The sequence below is a fragment of the Oncorhynchus clarkii genome, chromosome 6, assembly GCF_045791955.1.
Source record: "Oncorhynchus clarkii lewisi isolate Uvic-CL-2024 chromosome 6, UVic_Ocla_1.0, whole genome shotgun sequence".
Taxonomy (NCBI): domain Eukaryota; kingdom Metazoa; phylum Chordata; class Actinopteri; order Salmoniformes; family Salmonidae; genus Oncorhynchus; species Oncorhynchus clarkii.
Window position 1 is genome coordinate 19,075,344 of NC_092152.1, and position 23,366 is coordinate 19,098,709.

Consider the following 23,366-nt stretch of genomic DNA (forward strand, 5'->3'; position numbering starts at 1 on the left):
ATTTATTACTATGGTCATTAAACACATGCTCCAGAACTTTGGCAACTAGTATATATTTTTTAAACCTCCCATTTTGGGCTGGATGTGTCAATATGTAGTTCATACATGCATAATCTAAGAGCAGAATTACTGTTTTACCTCAATTAGCCACGAAATCCCTAGTTTGAAAGCGACTGTTTTATGGAACTGTGCAGCGCCATTTTCCCTAAAAATGTTCCCATGTGGGCCAGCCCCATAGCAATTCAAGTTCCAACCAATATGCTTCAGCCCCTTGCCATTTGAGTGAAAGCTAGAAAGATGCGCACACACAGCAGAGTGCGACAGAGAGCAATGACATGGTGCACATATCTGCACATATGTGACGTAGTACACAATTTTATGGGACCACTTTTGGCTCGTGAGCGCAATATTCAGAACTACTGGCTAAAAACTATACAAAAGTGAAATCAAATCAGCGATCCAGAGTAAAAAATATAATATCTAAATAGTAACACAAGAAGAATAAAATACACAAGAATGAAGCTACAGTATATACAGGGAGTACCAATACCAGATCAATGCCCTGGGGTACGAGGTAGACGTGTACATAAAGGCAGGGTAAAGTGACTAGGTATCAGAATAGATAGTAACAATAACAATAATGAACAGAGTAGCATATGATGACTGTGTGTGCGTGTGTGTGTGTGTGTGTGTGTGTGTGTGTGTGTGTGTGTGTGTGTGTGTGTGTGTGTGTGTGTGTGTGTGTGCGTGCGTATCTAATGTATGTGAATGTGTGTGGGTTTTGTGAGTGTCAGTGTAGTGTGCATATAGTGTATATACAGTGCATTTGGAAAGTATTCAGACCCCTTGATTTTTTCCACATTTTGTTACATTACAGCCTTATTCTAAAAGGGTTTAAGTTTCCCCCCTCATCAATCTACACACAATACCCCATAATGAAAAAGCAAAAATCGGTTTGAGATTTTTGCAAATGTGTATAATACACTGCTCAAAAAAATAAAGGGAACACTTAAACAACACAATGTAACTCCAAGTCAATCACACTTCTGTGAAATCAGACTGTCCACTTAGGAAGCAACACTGATTGACAATAAATTTCACATGCTGTTGTGCAAATGGAATAGACAACAGGTGGAAATTATAGGCAATTAGCAAGACACCCCCAATAAAGGAGTGGTTCTGCAGGTGGTGACCACAGACCACTTCTCAGTTCCTATGCTTCCTGGCTGATGTTTTGGTCACTTTTGAATGCTGGCGGTGCTTTCACTCTAGTGGTAGCATGAGACTGAGTCTACAACCCACACAAGTGGCTCAGGTAGTGCAGCTCATCCAGGATGGCACATCAATGCGAGCTGTGGCAAGAAGGTTTGCTGTGTCTGTCAGCGTAGTGTCCAGAGCATGGAGGCGCTACCAGGAGACAGGCCAGTACATCAGGAGACGTGGAGGAGGCCGTAGGAGGGCAACAACCCAGCAGCAGGACCGCTACCTCTGCCTTTGTGCAAGGAGGAGCAGGAGGAGCACTGCCAGAGCCCTGCAAAATGACCTCCAGCAGGCCACAAATGTGCATGTGTCTGCTCAAATGGTCAGAAACAGACTCCATGAGGGTGGTATGAGGGCCCGACGTCCACAGGTGGGGGTTGTGCTTACAGCCCAACACCATGCAGGACGTTTGGCATTTGCCAGAGAACATCAAGATTGGCAAATTCGCCACTGGCACCCTTTGCTCTTCACAGATGAAAGCAGGTTCACACTGAGCACATGTGACATACGTGACAGAGTCTGTAGACGCCGTGGAGAACTTTCTGCTGCCTGCAACATCCTCCAGCATGACCGGTTTGGCGGTGGGTCAGTCATGGTGTGGTGTGGCATTTCTTTGGGGGGCCGCACAGCCCTCCATGTGCTCGCCAGAGGTAGCCTGACTGCCATTAGGTACCGAGATGAGATCCTCAGACCCCTTGTGAGACCATATGCTGGTGCGGTTGGCCCTGGGTTCCTCCTAATGCAAGACAATGCTAGACCTCATATGGCTGGAGTGTGTCAGCAGTTCCTGCAAGAGGAAGGCATTGATGCTATGGACTGGCCTGCCTGTTCCCCAGACCTGAATCCAATTGAGCACATCTGGGACATCATGTCTCGCTCCATCCACCACAGACTGTCCAGGAGTTGGCGGATGCTTTAGTCCAGGTCTGGGAGGAGATCCCTCAGGAGACCATCCGCCACCTCATCAGCAGGTGCCCAGGCGTTGTAGGGAGGTCATACAGGCACTTGGAGGCCACACACTACTGAGCCTCATTTTGACTTGTTTTAAGGACATTACATCAAAGTTGGATCAGCCTGTAGTGTGGTTTTCCACTTTAATTTTGAGTGTGACTCCAAATCCAGACCTCCATGGGTTGATAAATTTGATTTCCATTTATAATTTTTGTGTGATTTTGTTGTCAGCACATTCAGCTATGTAAAGAAAAAAGTATTTAATAAGAATATTTCATTCATTCAGATATAGGATGTGTTATTTTAGTGTTCCCTTTATTTTTTTGAGCAGTGTATATACTGTATATATATGTATATATATCTAAAACTGAAATATCATATTTACATAAGTATACAGACCCGTCACTCAGTACTTTGTTTTAGCATCTTTGGCAGCAATTACAGCCTCAAGTAGTCTTGGGTATGACGCTACAAGCTTGGTAAACCTATATTTGGGGAGTTTCTTCCATTCTACTCTACAGATCCTCTCAAGCTCTGTCAGGTTGAATGGGGAGCGTCATTGCACAGCAATTTTCAGGTCTCTCCAGAGATGTTCGACCAGGTTCAAGGCCAGGCTCTGGCTGGGCCCCTAAGAACATTCAGAGACTTGTCCCGAAGCCACTCATGCGCTGTCTTGGCTGTGTGCTTAGGGTTGTTTTCCTGTTGGAAGTTGAACCTTCTCCCCAGACTGAGGTCCTGTTCTCTCTAGAGCAGGTTTTCATCAAGGATCTCTGTGTACTTTGCTCCGTTCATCCCTCCCTCGATCCTGACTAGACTCCTAATCCCTGCCGTTGAAAATCATCCCCACATCATCATGCTGCCACCACCACGTTTCACTGTAGGGATGGTGCCAAGTTTCCTCCAGACTTGGCATTCAGGCCAAATAATTCTGTCTTGGTTTCATGTGACCAGATAATCTTGTTTCACATGGTCAGAGTCATTTAGGTGCCTTTTGGTAAACTTCAAGCGGGCTGTCATGTGCCTTTTACTGAGGAGTGGCTTCTGTATCTACCATAAAGGCCTGATTGGTGGTGTGCTGCAGAGATGGTTGTCCTTCTGGAAGGTTCTCCCACCTCCACAGAGGAACTCTGGAGTGCTGTCAGAGTGACCATCGGGTTCTTGGTCACCTCCCTGACCAAGGCCCTTCTCCCCAGATTTCTCAGTTTGGCGGACAGCTCTAAGAAGAGGATTGGTGGTTCCAAACTTTTTCCATTTAAGAATGACGGAGGCCACTGTGTTATTGGGAACCTTCAACGCTGCAGAAATGTTTTGGTACCCATCCCCAGATCTGTACCTCGACACAATCCTGTCTCGGAGCTCCATGAACAATTCCTTTGACCTCATGCTTTGGTTTTTGCTCTGCCATGCACTGTCCTTATATAGACATGTGTTTGCTTTTCCAAATCATGTCCAATCAATTCAATTAACCACAGGTGGACTCCAATCAAGTTGTAGAAACATCTAAAGGATGATCAATGGAAACAGGATGCACCTGAGCTTAATTTCGAGTCTCATGGCAAAGGGTCTGAATATTTATGTAAATAAAGTATTTCTGTTTTTAATTTTTTATACATTTGCTAACGTTTCTAAAGACTTGTTTTCGATTTGTCATTATGGGGTATTGTGTGTCGATTGACAATTTTTTATTTTATTTGATACATTTTAGAATAAGGCTGTAACGATACAAAATGTGGAAAAAGTCAAGTGGTCTGAATACTTTCCAAATGTAAATGTTATTTAACTAGGCAAGTCAGTTAAGAAAAAAAAACAATCACAGCCGAATGTGATACACCCTGGATTCGAACCAGGGACAGTAGTGACACCTCTTGCACTGAGGCAAACTAAGACCGCTGCGCCACTCGGCAGCCCAAATGCACTCTACAACACGCACTCACGCACGCACGCACACACACACGTGTGTGTTGGGATATATAGACGTTACGTGGATAGAATATTTTGTATATCTGTAGACCACATAGGATAGAATAGTATATATACAGCAATAGTTGAACAGGATGGCCTTTACTATAATGCAGTATATACATATAAAATTAGAAAAACAGTATGTAAACATTAATAAAGTGACCAGTGTTCCATGTCTATATACATAGGGCAGCAGTGTGTTACAATAGCAATGGTTATAAAATGTACCGCAGAAATGGAATGTAAATCACAGAAAATATATGTTCTGGTGGCAGCTGCAGAGAAGTATTTGTGTATACGAGATCTGACTTCAAAAGAGTTACTGGATGTGTTGAGTGGCGGTGTCCAGTCCTCCCAGGCCGTTGGCATGGTGCAAGAGTAGACAGCGTCAAAGTAGTGGGAATGGGGTAGTGGGTTTTTAATTAGTGTAGGGTTAGATGGAAAAGTGTTTTATTTATTTTTTATTTTTCCCATTTTGTATCTCAAAGTATGATGAATTTATATTATAGTCCAGTTGGGGGCGGTAATGCTACATTTTGGATGCCAACCGCCGTTAAACTCCAAAGAAGAAGGACAAAGTATGGAGGCATGCGCGTTGCTAGTTTTCCGCCTAGCTGGTTCTGTCAGTACTTCCTCATTGGAAGTAAGAAACTGCCTATTTTATTTTTGGACAATAAGCAACGTTTTCAGAATAAGAGAAGGCGTAGCTACGGTTTAAAAGTCTGAAGATGTCCAAACCGCCTCCCAAGCCAGCCAAACCAGGTAAGTATTTTATGATAATTAACTAACATTAGATAACTAGTCTTCCGCCCCATCAAGCAAGTGAAACCTAAACACCTAGGGTGTGTTCGTAAATTCAATCTGGAGTGTGCTCTGGGCGTTCGTATATTCAGATTGTCTGTTCGTAAATTTAGAGCGTTTCGCTCGCGGAACGTACACTGACTGGACTCTCTTGCGGAGGAGTAGGGTTGATCCGAGCGTTCTGACCTCACAGCGGAAGTCAAGCACGCAAGCTAACTGGCTAACGTTGGCTAGCTACTTCCAGACAAATGAGAGAACACCTCACTGACAACTTTGCTCGCCCTAACTGTCAGAGCTGGTTAGGCTGTTTTCATGTTATCCAGATCATTGGTGACTGTAACTGTTCTGCTGGCAACAATTTAATTACGCCTTTTCGCCGATGTTTACTGACACCTGACATTCAAGGGGTGTTGAGCGTTCGTAAATTCCTCAGTTATTCTTCGCTCTGGCACATTGAGGAGGGTGTTCTGAAATCAGAGTAGATAGCCAGTGCGAATTTACCAACGAACCCCCTAGTGAGCGACCCAGCTAGTCAGCAAACGTTTGCTAGCAAATATGCTGGACCAGTTCTCATTTAATAATTGGACATTTCAAACGTCGGTGTCTCTGCACTCTTCTTATCGTGGTTGTTGTCGATCGTTATGTGCAAGTATGTGGCCGTGATGGTCTGAACTAATGTGACTTCCCCATTTCGAGTAGCTGATGAAATCTGGTTGCAGTGGCGGATTTATGTATGGGAGGAACTGGGTGCCTGCACCCCAAAAAATCGGAATGGTGACATTTGCGGGATCGGTTTTCTATTGCTCATTTGCACATCACGTCAATGATATGTCACCGTGTGGGACCGTGGGTCAATTAACCTTGGAGTGGGCGCCCTGATTCTAGTTTGTGAGTTAGGCAGGCTATTTATTGCCTGATAAGGTTTCCCTCTTAGAAGTACGAGATGGAGCGGGGGTAACCTTGTTGACCTCAGGACTCCACTGGACGCCGGAGGTAGGTGGAGCGATGGAATCAAATAGTGCAGCTCTAACTTTGTACAGTACTAATGCAATTATTTGTGCAATTTAGTTTGTTTTCTTGTTTGAAGTGTAATAGTGTAATAATCAGGTTCTCTTTAAGTGTGTTATTCAATTTGTGCAATTTAGTTTGTGTTTTTGTTAACAATAGGGTAATAGTGTAATAATTAAATTCTCTTTTTTATTTGTATCTATACTACAACCTGTTTCTATTAGTCTTTGTTACTACTTTTAGATTTTTCTTTAGTTATTTTTGTGTATATTTTTATATTTATATAGTTTTAAATGTTATTTATTTGTGGTGTTCCAAATGTCTGAACAAAATATAGTTAGTGCAGAATGGTGCTATTCCATTTATTTTTATTTTTGTAACTTTTTGTAATTTTTTACTTTTAGTTTATTTAGTAAATATTTTCTTAACTCTTTCCTGAACTGCACTGTTGGTTAAGGGCTTGTAAGTAAGCATTTCACCATAAGGTCTACGCATATTGTATTCAGAGCATGCTCCACTCTCATGAAAAGCAAGAGCAGCAGCATCAATTATACAATTTCTCTCTCTTTCTCTACTGCAGCAGTTGCGTTCGGGAAATGCACAGGACCTTCTGGACAAGTTAATTAAAATTGCACATACCAGTGACAATTATATTAGATCCAACTGAGATCTTTGACATGATTTAGAATTCTAGATCTGGATCCGCTCAGGTCCTGGATCGGGTATTCATTCGGGTACAGGTGGCTCCATAAAGACCACTAGCTAAGAGTAGTGCGAGTGAGCTAGTCAGTACAGGCCCCAGAGTTTTCACAGAGGCAGGATGGGGCATGTAGGACCACAGTCACAGAACAGAGCAGGGTTTGTCTATTAACTAAACTGCACTGACTCACTGGAACACTGGAGTAGTATGTGGCTCAGTTAGGGTGTATGTAAAGAGAGGAAATCTCTCAAGGCTTGCATACCCCAGTGTTTTCAAGTAGCCAACTGATTCCCATTCACAGCCTTTTTTGTGTTTTCTTATTGGACAAGTAGACCTACAGGTATCGAGCCCCTCCCTGTAACACCCAGTTTTGTGCCTAATGTACACAACCCTGGTTTCTCTGTGCCTATGAACTAGTTTAGCTTTCTCTCAACACCACTCTGGTCACATTCAACCCCTGGGATTGAGACAAGGCAGTACAGTATTTCTTCAGAGGCCCTCCGATCTTGTAGCCTTGGGTGTATGGACGAGGGCCAATGTCTGTTCACTGAGGATGGATCTGATAGAACATCTGTTGTTGAATAATGACATTTTCTGTAGTTAGAAACCGATAAGATTAGCATTCCTGCAACATTATTTTGCTAAAATTTGATCTGAGAAATTTAGCTAATTGTTTACTTGCTTTATATTTAAATACTATTATTGGCATAGCTCATCCATATAAATAATGTGCATACCTTTAAAAAAAAATTCATACTGGACTCTGACATTGCTTGTTCATTTATTTGTTTTTTTGTGTGATTTATTTGTGTATTAGTGTTGTACTGTTATTTACTGCACTGCTGGAGCTACATTGAACAAACATATAAACGCCACATCTAAAGTGTTGGTCCCATGTTTCATGAGCTGAAATAAAATTACCAAGAAATGTTCTATGCACAAAAAGCTTATTTCTTTAATTTTGTGCCCAAATTAGTTTATATCCCTGTTAGTGAGCATTTCTCATTTGCCAACATAATCCATCCACCTGACAGGTGTTCCTTGGCCTGCATACTCACTAGACATGTCACCCGTTGAGCATGTTTGGGATGCTCTGGGTCAACGTGTAAGACATTGTGTTCCAGTTCATGCCAATATCCAGCAACTACGCACAGCTATTGAAGAGGAGTGGGACAACATTCCACAGGCCACAATCAACAGCCTGATCAACTCTATGCAAAGGAGATGTCTTGCTGCATGTGGCAAATGGTGGTCACACCCAGATGCCGACTGGTTTTCTGATCCACGGCCCTACTTTTCTTTTCAAGTATCTGTGACCAACCGATGCATATCTGTATTCCCAGTGATGTGCTTATCCATACATTAGGGCCTCATGTTTAAGGCAGCCTTCCACACCTCTGATTCAGAGGGGTTGGGTTAAATGCAGAAGACACATTTCAGTTGAATGTTGTACAACTGACTATGTATCCCCCTTTCCCTTTCATTCATTTATTTCAATTGACTTTCCTTATGAACTGTAACTGTTAAATCTTTGAAAATGTTCCTTTTTTAATATTTTTGTTCAGTGTAGAAACAAACGTGTATGCAACAAACGTTTTAATTTGATTGAATGTTTGTGATAGTCTGGTCCCAGGGTTAATTTTGTGCTGTATAGCCAACAATGAACAGGCAACATTTGATGCACTGCACAGTTATATACATTCACACTAATGCCCGTTTCCCTCTCTGTTCTCTCATAGGCCAGGTCAAGGTGTTCCGAGCCATGTTCACCTTTGACCCTCGAACAGTGAGTGTTTCTTGTCCTATAGGTTGGTCTCGTCCCTCCACTCCACCTCACACCAATCCAAATTAAAGTTGATGTTTGTTTTGATTTTTTTCTTTTCAGCCAGATGAGCTCTACTTTGAAGAAGGAGACATCTTGTATATCTCTGATACGGTCAGTTACTGTTAACATCCCTTTCCCTCCTCTTGTCCACTTTTCTCCCTTTCTCTCTTTTAGTCCCTAGTATAATTTCTTCTTTCTGTCTCTTTTGCCCTCTCCCTGTTTTGTTATGTTTCTGTTGTTCTCTTTACTCTTCATCCATCTCCCAATTTCTCTCTTGTCTTTCCCGTATCCTGTTCTTTTTTCTTTCTCTCTGTCGGTCTTTTCTCTCACCTCAGAGATACTTGCTGCAATAATTCATTTCCACTGGCTCTCGCTGCCTGTCTATCATCCTTAGAGTGACAGCAATTGGTGGAAGGGGACCTGTAGGGGAAGGAATGGCCTCATCCCAAGCAATTATGGTGAGTAACTAAACCATAACACTCCATGTGATATTATTGCAAGTGGCATGCAGGGATTGACTTTTAAGGGTTACCCTATTGCTTGAGGTAAGTGGCCTACGCAGTCACGCAAGTTGAGCCTGCTCTGTGGCTTCCCAATAGGGCAAGTGATATATACCTGTGTGTGTGGGTGAAAAATAGCCAGTGCTACTTTAACTTTTAATCTCTCGGGCAACCAAAAAAAGTATTCATGATCTCCAGCACCACTCCAACATCAACATATGTGAAAATGGCGCTTTTCTATATATTAAACTCAGCAAAAAAAAGAAACCTCCCTTTTTCAGGACCCTGTCTTTCAAAGATAATTAGTAAAAATCCAAATAACTTCACAGCTCTATATTGTAAAGGGTTTAAACATTGTTTCCCATACTTGTTCAATGAACTATAAACAAGTAATGAACATGCACCTGTGGAACGGTCGTTAAGACACTAACAGCTTACAGATGGTAGGCAATTAAGGTCACAGTTGTGAAAATTTAGGACTAAGGAGGCCTTTCTACTGACTCTGAAAAACACCAAAAGAAAGATGCCCTGGGTCCCTGCTCATCTGCGTGAACATGCCTTAGGGATGCTGCAAAGGGGCAAGACAGGAATGTCAGTGTTCTGCCATGGCCAGCAATCCCATTGAGCACGTCTGGGACCTGTTGGATCTGAGGGTGAGGGCTAAGGCCATTCCCCCCAGAAATGTCTGGGAATTTGCAGGTGCCTTGGTGGAAGAATGGGGTAACATCTCACAGCAAGAACTGGCAAATCTGGTGCATTCCATGATGAGGAGAACACTGCAATACTTAATGCAGCTGGTGGCGACACCAGGTACTGACTTACTTTTGATTTTGGCCCCCGCTTTGTTCAGGGACGCATTATTCCATTTCTGTTAGTCACATGTCTGTGGAAACTTGTTCAGTTTGTCTGTTGTTGAATCTTATGTTCATACAAATATTTACACATGTTAAGTTTGCTGAAAATAAGCGCAGTTGACAGTGAGAGGACATTTCTTTTTTTGCTGAGTTTAGTAAAAGAAGTGTTTCCAATGACATCAGCCAATTAGAAGGCAATGTCTACTCAATATTGGTCAAAATTACCCGATACACACACTTATCTTCATCTGTAATTTTTACTTCAAAACATAGAAATGCACAATTTTCTCATACTGTATGTTGGTGGTGCTGGAGATGATAAATATGAAGTTGAAAAATTGTGAAATTTCTCTTTTAATAGCTCCATCTCCTTACTAAGGCTTTCATAGAAGCATGGTGCTCTGTTGAAATCCCATTCTGCTCTGACTTCCTCAACCTACAGTGGCCGAGCAGGCGGAGTCCATTGACAACCCAATGCATGAAGCAGCTAAACGAGGTGAGGGACCAAAAGAAGCCTGCTGCGTCACTCACTCTTCCCCATGCACTGCACCACCAATCATCTTAAACTATGGAATCGTCCTATAACAAACTATACATTTTTCTTCATATTGATTGTTTGTTTGCTCTACACTTTCTGTAACCTGTATGAATATGAATGGTATACTCTAGCTTTTGGGGGGGGGGGGGGGGGGGGTGTGTGTGTGTGTTTGCATTATTGCTTGTTTGTGTGATGCAGGGAATCTGAGTTGGCTGAGGGAGTGTCTGGAGAACAAAGTGGGAATTAATGGACTGGACAAAGCTGGGAATACTGCCCTCTACTGGGGATGTCATGGAGGACACAAAGGTAACAGATCATCTACGACACACATACCACTACTCTCATTGACTGTATACAGAATGTACAGACACGTGCCTCAACGAAATCACACACTCAGCTTTTTTTCTTGAATGACAGGGCAAATGCATGTCAGCCCACACACACACACTGCAGTGAGATGTATGTCAATGTATGTCATTTTTGTGACAGATGTGGTGGAGATCTTGCTGGGGCAGTCTAACGTGGAGTTGAACCAGCAGGTGAGAAGAACAGTTTAACATTTTGTAAAAGGCTGTTTCAAACAAATATGGTTACATTTGAGTTATTTAGCAGACGTTCTTATCCAGAATGACTCACAGGAGCAATTAAGGTTACGTACCTAGCTCAATGTCATAACTTTTTTTTTCTTCACCTAGTCGGCTCGGGTGTTCCAAACAGCAACTTTTCAAATCAAATTCTATTGGTCACATACACATGGTTAACAGATGTTAATGCGAGTGTAGCGAAATGCTTGTGCTTCTATTTCCGACCATGCGGTAATATCTAACAAGTAATCTAACCTAACAATTTCACAACAACTACCTTATACACAAGTGTAGCGAAATGCTTGTGCTTCTATTTCTGACCATGCAGTAATATCTAACAATTTCACAACTACCTTTTACACACAAGAATATGTACACATAAATATATTGCTGAGCGATGGCCGAACGGCATAGGCAAGATGCAGTAGATGGTATCGAGTACAGTATATACATATGAGATGAGTAATGTAGGGTATGTAAACATTATATAAAGTGGCATTGTTTAATGTGACTAGTGATACATTTATTACATCCAATTTTTAATTATTAAAGTGGCTAGAGATTTGAGTCAGTATGTTGGCAGCAGCAACTCGATGTTAGTGATTAACAGTCTGATGGCCTTGAGATAGAAGTTGTCTCTCGGTCCCAGCTTTGATGCACCTGTACTGACCTCGCCTTCTGGATGATAGCGGGGTGAACAGGCAGTGGCTCGGGTGATTGTTGTCCTTGATGATCTTTTTGGCCTTCCTGTGACATCGGGTGGTGTAGGTTTCCTGGAGGGCAGGTAGTTTGCTCCCGGTGATGCGTTGTGCAGACCTCACTACCCTCTGGAGAGCCTTACGGTTGTGGGCGGAGCAGTTGCCGTACCAGGCGGTGATGCTCTCGATTATGCATCTGTAAAAGTTTGAGTATTTTGGTGACAAGCCAAATTTCTTCAGCCTCCTGAGGTTGAAGAGGCGCTGTTGTGCCTTCTTCATCACGCTGTCTGTGTGGGTGGACCATTTGAGTTTGTCTGTGGTGTGTACGCCGAGGAACTTAACTTTCTACCTTCACTACTGTCCCGTCGATGTGGATGGGGGGGTGCTCCCTCTGCTGTTTCCTGAAGTCCACGATCATCTCCTTTGTTTTGTTGACGTTGAGTGTGAGGTTATTTTCCTGACAGCACACTCCGAGGGCCCTCACCTCCTCCCTGTAGGCCTTCTCGTCGTTGTTGGTAATCAAGCCTACGACTGTAATGTCGTCTGCAAACTTCATGATTGAGTTGGAGGCGTGCATGGCCACGCAGTCATGGGAGTACAGGAGAACGCACCCTTGTGGGGCCCCAGTGTTGAAGATCAGCTTGGTGGAGATGTTGTTTCCTACCCTCACCACCTGGGGGCATCCCGTCAGGAAGTCCGGGACCCAGTTGCACAGGGCGGGGTTGAGACCCAGGGTCTCGAGCTTAATTACGATTTTGGAGGGTACTATGGTGTTAAATGCTGAGCTGTTGTCTGGTAGAATTCTGTTCATAGGTTTCCTCTTGTCCAGATGGGTTAGGGCAGTGTGATTGCGATTGCGTCGTCTGTGGACCGATTGGGGCGGTAAGCAAATTGGAGTGGGTCTAGGTGATATGGTCCTTGACTAGTCTCTCAAAGCACTTCATGATGACTGAAGTGAGTGCTACAGTGCGATAGTCATTCAGCTCCGTTACCTTAGCTTTCTTGGGAACAGGAACAATGGTGGCTCTCTTGAAGCATGTGGGAACAGCAGACTGGGATAGGGATTGATTATGTCCGTAAACACACCAGCCAGCTGGTCTGCGCGTGCTCTGAGGACGCAGCTAGGGATGCCGTCTGGGCCGGCAGCCTTGTGAGGGTTTAACACGTTTAAATGTTTTACTCACTTTGGCTGCGTTGGAGGGCCCGCAGGTTTTGGTAGCGGGCCGTGTCAGTGGCACTGTATTGTCCTCAAAGCGAGCAAAGAAGTTGTTTAGTTCGTTTTCAGTTTCTGGCCCAATGCTCTTATCCGCTTGGCTACCTGCTGGCCAACATTGATAGTGTTTTTAAAGCCTAATTGGTTGTATGCAATTGATAGCTAATTTAGTCTAAACGCGCTAGGCTCTATTTAGGCTCTTAAAGGAATAATCCACTCAACCTAAAATTCCTACGATTTACATTGTTAAATAATGCAAATATGTGAGAACAATATGTTGTGAAAAATGTTTGCATTTTGTCGTTATAATAAATTAGGAAGTTGTTGTGGAAATCTGTGGCGCTCAAGTTGACTACAAACCCCACAATACAATGCTCTTTAGAAAGGCTAGGTGGCTGGCTAGCTAGCTAGGTAGCTAGTTAAACTTAGCTACACACTATACTGCGAAAGTCGATATCAGCATTTGAAGTAATTAGGTAGTTGGAAAGGCCCTGAAACAAACTGCACTATCAATTTAGGAGGTAGCCTACAATGACACCATGTTCAACCCGGTTGAGATCGCATTTCTAGGTCAAAGCTGTGTGAGTCGGGTTGATATGGCAACGGGCAAGGGCACTGCAAGCAGGGTGACGAGAGAAGATAAACTTTTTTGCGCCATGCTAGTTGAAAGAACAAAGGATATTAATCTGACAACACTTTGAGGACATTTGAACAAAATATATACTTTGTCATGATTACATGGACAGATGGATGTGTTCTAGACAAGTATGCCCATAACATCTATTGGCTTATTTGGCGATCTGGAGTGCAGGTAATTGTTTTAAAAGCATTAGTTTATCTCTAGTGACAAGAACATTATCATGATTAAGTATCACGTCACATTTAAATCTAAGATTAAAGTTCAGAACTAAACTTAGTGGGTTTTTTTTTTTTGCTTTTGTATTTCCACCCCTTGGGAGAGGCAAAAGTCGAGAGCCATGCGTCCTTCGAAACACAACCCAACCAAGCCGCTCTGCGTCTTGACACAATGCCCATTTAGCCAAGACGCCAGCCGCACCAATGTGTCGGAGGAAACACCGTACACCTGGCAACCGTGTCAGCGTGCACTGTGCCCGGCCCGCCACAGGAGTCACTAGTGCGCATTGGGACAAGGATATCCCTGCCGGCCGAAGACGCTGGGCCAATTGTGCGCCGCCCCATGGGTCTCCGGGTCGCGGCCGGCTGCGACAGAGCCTGGACTCGAACCCAGAATCTCTAGGTGGCACAGCAAGCACTGCGATGCAGTGCCTTTAGGCCACTGCGCCACTCAGATTCTCTATTGAGCAATCATTTTATGTCCATATATGATGAGACTTATGCTACGATGTGGGTATGGTCTTTGATTAACATGTGGGCTGTTTTGTTCTCCTGCAGAATAAACTGGGAGACACTGCATTGCATGCTGCCGCCTGGAAGGGATACTCGGACATAGTAGAGATGTTACTGAATAAGAGTGAGTCCATCTTTCTGTTTCAAGTTACCTTTTTTTTGTGCTCTAACCAGTTTAATTTCCTATCTCTGTGTGTATGAGCCAGGGTTGGGGTAAATTCACATAGAAGTTGGTCAATTCAGGAAATATTAAATATTAAAATGACACGCATACCTTTTCAATTGATTGACAATTCAAATAATTGTAGCATTTTTTTAGTTTACTTCCGGAATTGACTGACTTCCATTTCAAATTGACCACAACCCTGGTATGAGCATGTCTGGTTATTTGTGTGTTTCTCATCTTTTATCTTTGTTTATTTCTGTCTTTGTGTTTCAGATGCCAGGATGGATATTAAGAACAATGAGAAGAAGCTGGCTCTGGAGATGGCCACCAATGCCCAGTGCGCCTCTCTCATTAAGAGGAAACAAGGAGGCAGTGAGTCATTTAGGCCAGAAGATGGAAGCCTTACGCAATCTTTGGTCGGTTTCCCAGACACAGACAAAAACCCTAGTCCCATAACTCAAAAGCACTTTCAATGGAGAATCTCTATTGCACATGCTTCTTAGTCCAGGACCAGGCTTAATCTGTTTCCGGAAAACTGACCCTTATTTTCACAGTCGACTGATCAATGTCATTGACTGTTAAACTTGTAATGGCTGCAATCCCACTAACGGGAGAAATGTCATCAACAACCGCTGAATTGCATAGCGCTACATACAATAAATATTACTAAAAATATTTAGATTCATGAAATCACAAGTGCAATATAGGAAAACACAGTTTAGCCTTTTGTTAATCCACCTGTCGTGTCAGATTTTGAAATTATGCTTTACAGCGAAAGCAATCCAAGCGTTTGTGTAAGTTTATCGATCGCACGACAAAACATTAAGTACACTTAGCATCAGGTAGCTTGGTCACGAAAATCAGAAAAGCAATCAAATGAATCGTTTACCTTTGATCTAATGATGTTTTCACTCACGAGACTCCCAGTTACACAACAAATGTTCCTTTTGTTCCATAAAGATTATTTTTATATCCAAAATACCTCTTTTGTTTGGCGCGTTATGTTCAGAAATCCACAGGAAAGAGCAGTCACGACAACGCAGATGAAAATTCCAAATAGTTTCCATAATGTCCACAGAAACATGTCAAACGTTTTTTATAATCAATCCTCAGGTTGTTTTTAAAATATCTAATCGATAATATATCAACCGCAAAGGTCTTTCACAGTAGGAGAGGGAAAAGCAATACCTATCCAAACTCTGTTGCGTGAGTAAAACTCATGTGACCAGTTGACGCGATGTTATCATTCTGGCTAATTTTTCAAAATAAAAGCCTGAAACTATGTCTGAAGACTGTTGACACCTTGAGTAAGCGATAGGAAAAGGAATCTGGTTCATATCCCTTTAAATCCAGCAAGGGAGGCTATGGAACATGGAGTTTTCAAAATAGAAGCCACTTCCTGTTTTGATTTTCCTTAGGGTTTCACCTGCAATATCAGTTCTGTTATACTCACAGACAATATTTTGACAGTTTTGGAAACTTTAGAGTGTTTTCTATCCAATACTAATAATAATATGCATATATTAGCGACTGAGGAGCTGCCCGTTTACAATGGGCACATTTTCATCCAAGCTACTCAATACTGCCCCTGCAGCCATAAAAAGTTAATAAGCATTTCTCATTTAGACAATTTTGTATATACAATACCAGTCGAAAGTTTTGACACACCTACTCATTCAAGGGTTTTAATTTATTTGTACTTTTTTCCACGTTGTTGAATAATTTTGATGTCCTCACTATTATAAAATAACACATGGAATCATGTAGTAACCAAAAAGTGTTAAACAAATCAAAATATATTTGAGATGCTTCAAAGTAGCCACTCTTTGCCTTGATGACAGCTTTGCACACTCTTGGCATTCTCTCAACCAGCTTCACCAGGAATGCTTTTCCAACCGTCTTGAAGGAGTTCCCACATATGCTGAGCATTTGTTGGCTACTTTTCCTTCACTCTGCGGTCCATCTCAGCCCAAATCATCTCAAAATCATTGGGTGATTGTAGAGACCAGGTTATCTGATCCAGCACTCCATCACTCTCCTTCTTGGTCAAATAGCCCTTACACAGCCTGGAGTTGTTGGGTCACTGTCCTGTTGAAAACGAATGATAGTCCCACTCAGCGCAAACCAGATGGGATGGTGTATCGCTGCAGAATGCTGTGGTAGCCATGCTGGATAAGTGTGCCTTGAATTCTAAATAAATCAGACAGTGTCACCAGCAAAGCTCCATCACACCACCTCCATTCTTCATGGTGGGAACCACTGTTGTGATGTTGTATTGATTGATGTGACGACTGCTTTTCATCAAATGATTAACTGTTTTTAATTACGTGATTAAATTAAATCTGGTAATTATTAACTCAGTAACCTGGGGCATCATGGGATAGTTTGGCTTTGAGTTTCTATTTCCCAAATCAACTCAATATCAGAATATCGATTTTACAACAGTCGCTAATTCATTTCCTCTGTCTCATTCTGATCGTCACATAATCCGTCAATCTGCACTAACCCGCGTCCCACTAAATAAGTTCGTACCACACCAACTGAGATGATTATTAATTTACTAGAAGCTAAAATGATACACATACACACACACAGTCTAGACTATTGATTAGAACTTAGTACAATGAACAGGTCCCTAGTGGGCCAATATGAGTTACACAAAATGGGGATTTCAAAAGAGAAAGAAAAGCAAACTTGGGTACATTTTGTAAACTTTGCTTATTTTAAACGTAACCTTGCCCCGAACTGCTGCTCTTATGGGTCAGAATATAATGATGTAATTACGTGTCGAAGGTCTCCGATGGGGTGTCTCTTTGTGGACCAGTTTTGCCTTCTCCTCTGACGACACATCTTTGGTTACCGGGTGTACGAGGTCCTCACGAAGTCAGTGTCCTTTGTCTTAGTGGTCCGTTTCCTCGCCCTTGTTCTGAAAGAGGGGTTTTCTGAGGACGGCTAATCAGCCATATAGGTGGTTCCAGCGTGGGAATGAAAGCAGTGTAGACACACAATTCCTTGGAGAGAATAACCGGGTGGTGCTGCTTGAATTCACCCTCTTAGACACAGCTACTCATCCGTAGCATAGATTGTTAAAAGGTTCCTTTGTCTTCAACCTCGTGTTGTGTTTTGGGGTTACAACTAATTGGACCTTGGCTGCAGCTCGTGGTCACCTAGTCATAATTCTTAACTCACATGTTTTATACCCTTTGGTCAGAAATGGGCATTTCCACCTTTTAGGGTAAGTTCTCTGGGCATAACTTGTTACGAGGCAAGGTCTGGATTTTACTCCGATCCAATTTAGACAACTAACTTCACATTTCATCTTTACAAAAACATTCACTTTGATCTGGACATTTTCCACACAATGTACATATTGTGAAAACTCTTCAAGTTATATTTTTTTCGTTATAACGTCGTCATTTAACTTTTAATAACATAACAAAAACGACATTCATTTTCATATTTCATCTATCGTCATTACTACTATTTTGGCTGACGAAACATAGTCCCAAAGTCTATTTTATTGCATGTTTCTGTTCTGTAGGTTCTCCATAGGCCTATCATACATTCCATTCCTCCACAGTGCGAGGACAAAGGGATTTTGTCTGCTGCCTTAAGATTTAAAATGGGCATGAGGTGTTAAAAAAAAAAAAAAACACCTCCATACTTCTCAATCTCTCCCCCTCTGGCGGGTGAGAGATATGTCTCTCGGTAACCTGACCTGAACAGGCCAGTCATGACACCACACATCCGTTTACCAACTCTGCATCTCATAGAGACACAGCGTTTGGAACCGAAAATCTCAAATTTGGACTCATCAGACCTAAGGACAGATTTCCACCGGTCTAATGTCCATTGATTGTGTTTCCTGGCCCAAGCAAGTCTCCTTCTTCTTATTGGTGTCCTTTAGTAGTGGTTTCTTTGCAGCAATTTGACCATGAAGGCCTGATTCCCACAGTCACCTCTGAACAGCTGATGTTGAGATGTCTGATACTTGAACTCTGAAGCATTTATTTGGGCTGCAATTTCTGAGGTTGGTAACTCTTAACTTATTCTCTGCAGCAGAGGTAACTCTGGGTCTTCATTTCCTGAGAGCCAGTTTCATCATAGTGCTTGATGGTTTTTACGACTGAAACTTTCAAAGCTCTTGAAATGTTCTTGATTGAATGACCTTCATGTCTTAAAGTAATGATGGACTGTCGTTTCTGTCTGTTTATTTGTGCTATTCTTGCCATAATATGGACTTGGTCTTTTACCAAATAGGGCTTTCTTCTGTATACCACCCCTACCTTGTAACAACACAACTGATTGGCTCAAATGCATTAAGGAAAGAAATTCCACAAATGAACTTTTAACAAGGCACACCTGTTAATTGAAATGCATTCCAGGTGACTACCTCATGAAGCTGGTTGAGAAAATGCCACGAGTGTGCAAAGCTATCATCCAGGCAAAGGGTGGTTACTTTGAAGAATCTCAAATATACACTTTTTTGGTTACCACACGTTTCCATATGTATTATTTCATAGTTTAGATGTCCTCACTAAATCAAATCAAATGTATTTATATAGCCCTTCGTACATCAGCTGATATCTTAAAGTGCTGTACTGAAACCCAGCCTAAAACCCCAAACAGCAAGCAATGCAGGTGTAGAAGCACGGTGGCTAGGGAAAACTCCCTAGAAAGGCCAAAACCTAGGAAGAAACCTAGAGAGGAACCAGGCTATGAGGGGTCGCCAGTCCTCTTCTGGCTGTGTCGGGTGGAGATTATAACAGAACATGGCCAAGATGTTAAAATGTTCATAAATGACCAGCATGGTCCAATAATAATAATCACAGTAGTTGTCGAGGGTGCAGCAAGTCAGCACCTCAGGAGTAAATGTCAGTTGGCTTTTCATAGCCGATCATTAAGAGTATCTCTACCGCTCCTGCTGTCTCTAGAGAGTTGAAAACAGCATGTCTGGGACAGGTAGCACGTTCAGTGAACATGTCAGGATTCCATAGCCGCAGGCAGAACAGTTGAAACTGGAGCAGCAGCACGGCCAGGTGGACTGGGGACAGCAAGGAGTCATCATGCCAGGTAGTCCTGAGGCATGGTCCTAGGACTCAGGTCCTCCGAGAGAGAAAGAGAGAATTAGAGAGAGCATACTTAAATTCATTATTATTCTACAATGTAAAAAATAAAAACCCTTGAAAGAGTAGGTGTGTCCAAACTTTTGACTGGTACTGTACATACATACGGTGCATTCGGAAAGTATTCAGACCCCCTGACTTTTTCCACATTAAGTTACAGCCTTATTCTAAAATTGATTAAAATGTTTTTTTCCCCTCAATCTACACATACCCCACAATGACAAAGCAAAAACATTGTTTTTACATTTACATAAGTGTTCAGACCCTTTGCTCAGTACTTTGTTGAAGTACTTTTGGCAGCAATTACAGCCTCTAGTCTTATTTTATTTGACCTTTTTATTTAACTAGGCAAGTCCTTTAAGAACAAATTCTTATTTACAATGACTGCCTATGAACAGTTGGTTAACTGCCTTGTTCAGGGGCAGAACGACAGATCTTTTTACCTTGTCAGCTCTGGGATTCGATCTAGCAACCTTTTGGTTACTGGCCCAACACTAGGCTTACCTGCCGCCCCACAGTCTTCTTGGGTATGACGCTACAATCTTGGGGAGTTTCTCCTATTCTCTGCAGATCCTCAAGCTCTGACAGGTTGGATGGGGAGTGTCGCTGCACAGCTATTTTCAGGTCTCTCCAGAGATGGCTGGGCCACTCAAGGAAATTCAGAGACCTGTCCCAAAGCCACTCCCGCGTTGTCTTGGCTGTGTGTTTAGGGTCGTTGTCCTGTTGGAAGGTGAACCTTTGCCCCAGTCAGGTCCTGAGCACTGGAGTAGGTTTTCAAAAAGGGTCTCTGTACTTTGCTCCATTCATCTTCCTCTTTATCCTGACTAGTCTCCCAGTCCCTGCTGCTGAAAACCATCCTAACACCATGATGCTGCCACCATCATGCTTCACCGTAGGGATGATGCCAAGTTTCCTCCATATGTGACGTTTGGCATTCATGCCAAAGAGTTCAATCTTGTTTTCATCAGACCAGAGAATTGTTTCTCATGGTCTGAGAGTGCCAAAAGGCACCTAATGCAAACTCCAAGCAGACTATCATGTGCCTTTTACTAAGGAGTGGCTTCTGGTCGGGCCACTCTACCATAAAGGCCTGATTGGTGGAGTGCTGCAGAGATGGTTGTCCTTCTGGAAGGTTCTCTGATCTCCACAGAGGAGCTCTGTCAGTGACCATTTGGGTTCTTGGTCACCTCTCTGACCAAGGCCCTTCTCCCGATTGCTCAGTTTGGCCGGGAGGCCATCTCTAGGAAGAGTCTTGATGGTTCCAAACTTCTTTTCATTTAATACTGACTGAGCCCACTGTGTTTTGGGAGACCTTCAATGCTGCAGACATGTTCTTTCCACAAAACTGTGCCCTGACACAAGCCTGTCTCGGAGCTGTATGGACAATTCCTTGAACCTGATGGCTTGGTTTTTTGGTTTTTGGTCTGACATGTACTGTCAACTGTGGGACCTTACATAGACAGGTGTGTGCCTTTTCAAATCATGTCCAATCAATTGAATTTACTGCAGGTGGACTCCAAGTTGTAGAAACATCTCAAGGATGATCAATGGAAACAGGATGCACCTGAGCTCAATTGTCTCATAGCAAATGGTCTGAATACTTATGCAAATAAGGTATTTGTTTTATTAGCAAACATTTCTAAACGTTTTTACTTAGTCATTGTAGGGCATTGTGTGTAGATTGATGAGGAAAATGCTTTATTTTATTTTAGAATAAAAGGCAGTAACAAAATGTGGAGAAAGGGTCTGAATACTTTCCGAACACTACTAAGTGTAACACTACTAAGAATGCAAGATGCCAAAGCGAGGAACCCCCAATAAAGAACTGTCCAGTCCACACTGGAACATAGTTGTACTTTGGGGTTTCTGTACAGCACTTTGAGAATGTTTTAATTCCATTATTTGATACTTTGTAATTGAATCTCCCAGAAGTGTTACTGGCCTCAGCTCTTCCTTCCTATTTTGTTTTATTACAGATATCACACGTACACACAGCAATGCCGATGAGTACCTTGACGATGAAGATTCTGACTGATTGCCATCTTCGGAGTGGGCTGTCTCATGGGGTTTGGGGGTTGCAGTATGTGGGACATAAATAGCTTGGTGGGGGGGATAGATTCCAATTTTTACACATTTTATCCTAACATCTGTTCATAGAATGGTAAACAAAAGTAATATATTTCATAATGTGATGGGAACATGGAATTTTTAAAACCTTAGGGCCTTGGTGAAGCGATGGGGTCGAGAAGGGAGAGATGTCTTTATAATTTAGACGATCGAGGGTTCCACTTGCTGCATCTCCGGGTGAGTCTGTGATTGCTAACATCAGAGAGGTTGAAACCGAGAGCTGGACCAATAAGCCTCTCTCACATTAAAGGTGGTCTGAACTTACATCGCAGGTGTGGCAGGAAGTGACCACGTGTTGAGTCTCTGGGTTTATTTATCTCTGGCGCTAGTAAACAATGGCTCGCACGATACTGGAATTAGGCTATTGACATACTTTCCTCTGCTTTGTTTGTTTACAGTTAACGTCATGCTGAAAGTAACTTAATGGAGTCGTAATGCATATGCAATGATGGTCTGTCAATGCATTTTCTGCATTGTCAAATGTGAACATTTACTGTCAACAATCATGCCATCACTCATGGAATATGGTAATATTAGGTGTGCTGTTCAAAACATTTCCTTCAACATATATCTTCTCTTCCCTGGGCATTTGGAAAGTGCCACTGTATTTTCTCAATTTCCTTTCTATTCCTCTTCATTTGTTGTTGTTCGTCACCGACCGCTGCGCCATTGTTAAAAGAGTCTCTAAAAGTGCCTAATGAAGCCGTAAAGATTGAGTTTGTCTACAGATATTCATGTGATTGCAAGTGTATGTGAATGAGTCGCCTGATCTGATGTCTTTCATAAAGATGTTTTCATCATTGTTGATTTTATTTTTGTCTAACTGCTTTGTCTGTCCTGTCAAAACTATGCAATAAAAACGTTTATCTAATAATTTTGTATATAGAATATTATTTTGGAAACGGACATGTTTGTTTATTGAAACTCACCTGCTTGGCCACCTGCTTGCCATTTTATGTTCTAACCACTTAGAACCAAATTCAAATTTTATTTGTCACATACACATGGTTAGCAGATGTTAATGCAGATGTTAATGCGAGTGTCGCAAAATGCTTGTGCTTCTAGTTTCCGACAATGCAGTAATAACCAACAAGTAATCTAACCTAACAATTTCACAACTACCTTATACACACAAGTGTAAAGGAATTAATAAGAATATGTACATGAAAATATATGGATGAGCGATGGCCAAACGGCATAGGCAAGATGCAGTAGATGGTATAGAGTACAGTATATACATATGAGATGAGTAATGTAGAGTATGTAAACATTATATGAAGTGGCATTGTTTAAAGTGGCTAGTGATGCATTTATTACATCAATTTTTTTCATTATTAAAGTGGCTAGAGAAGTCAGTATGTTGGCAACAGCCACTCAATGTTAGTGGTGGATGTTTAACAGTCTGATGACCTTGAGAAGCTGTTTTTCAGTCTCTCGGTCCCCGCTTTGATGCACATGTACTGACCTCGCCTTCTGGATGATAGCGGGGTGAACAGGCAGTGGCTCGGGTGGTTGTTGTCCTTGATGATCTTTTTGGCCTTCCTGTGACATCGGGCGGTGTAGGTGTCCTGGAGGGCAGGTAGTTTGCCCCCGGTGATGCGTTGTGCAGACCTCACTACCCTCTGGAGAGCCTTACGGTTGTGGGCAGAGCAGTTGCCGTACCAGGCGGTGATACAGCCCGACAG

General features: G+C 42.4%; 1 protein-coding gene across 1 annotated transcript; it reads left to right on the forward strand.

Annotated features, from left to right (window-relative positions):
• Positions 1–4,742: 4,742 nt before the first annotated feature.
• On the forward strand, positions 4,743–22,552 carry LOC139410714 (osteoclast-stimulating factor 1-like). The gene is made up of 10 exons (XM_071156143.1): positions 4,743–4,935; positions 8,422–8,468; positions 8,568–8,618; positions 8,902–8,965; positions 10,304–10,357; positions 10,598–10,705; positions 10,889–10,938; positions 14,308–14,386; positions 14,702–14,800; positions 21,531–22,552. The coding sequence occupies exons 1-10, from the start codon at positions 4,902–4,904 to the stop codon at positions 21,587–21,589; spliced, it is 645 nt and encodes a 214-aa protein (XP_071012244.1). The 5' UTR covers positions 4,743–4,901; the 3' UTR covers positions 21,590–22,552.
• The last annotated feature ends 814 nt before the right edge of the window (positions 22,553–23,366 follow it).

Excerpts from the sequence above, each read along its gene's own strand:
- LOC139410714 (XM_071156143.1), top strand. The coding sequence starts at position 4,902 with ATGTCCAAACCGCCTCCCAAGCCAGCCAAACCAG. Across the intron at positions 8,469-8,567 it reads TCACCTTTGACCCTCGAACA|CCAGATGAGCTCTACTTTGA; the intron begins GTGAGTGTTTCT and ends TTTTCTTTTCAG. Across the intron at positions 14,387-14,701 it reads AGAGATGTTACTGAATAAGA|ATGCCAGGATGGATATTAAG; the intron begins GTGAGTCCATCT and ends TTTGTGTTTCAG.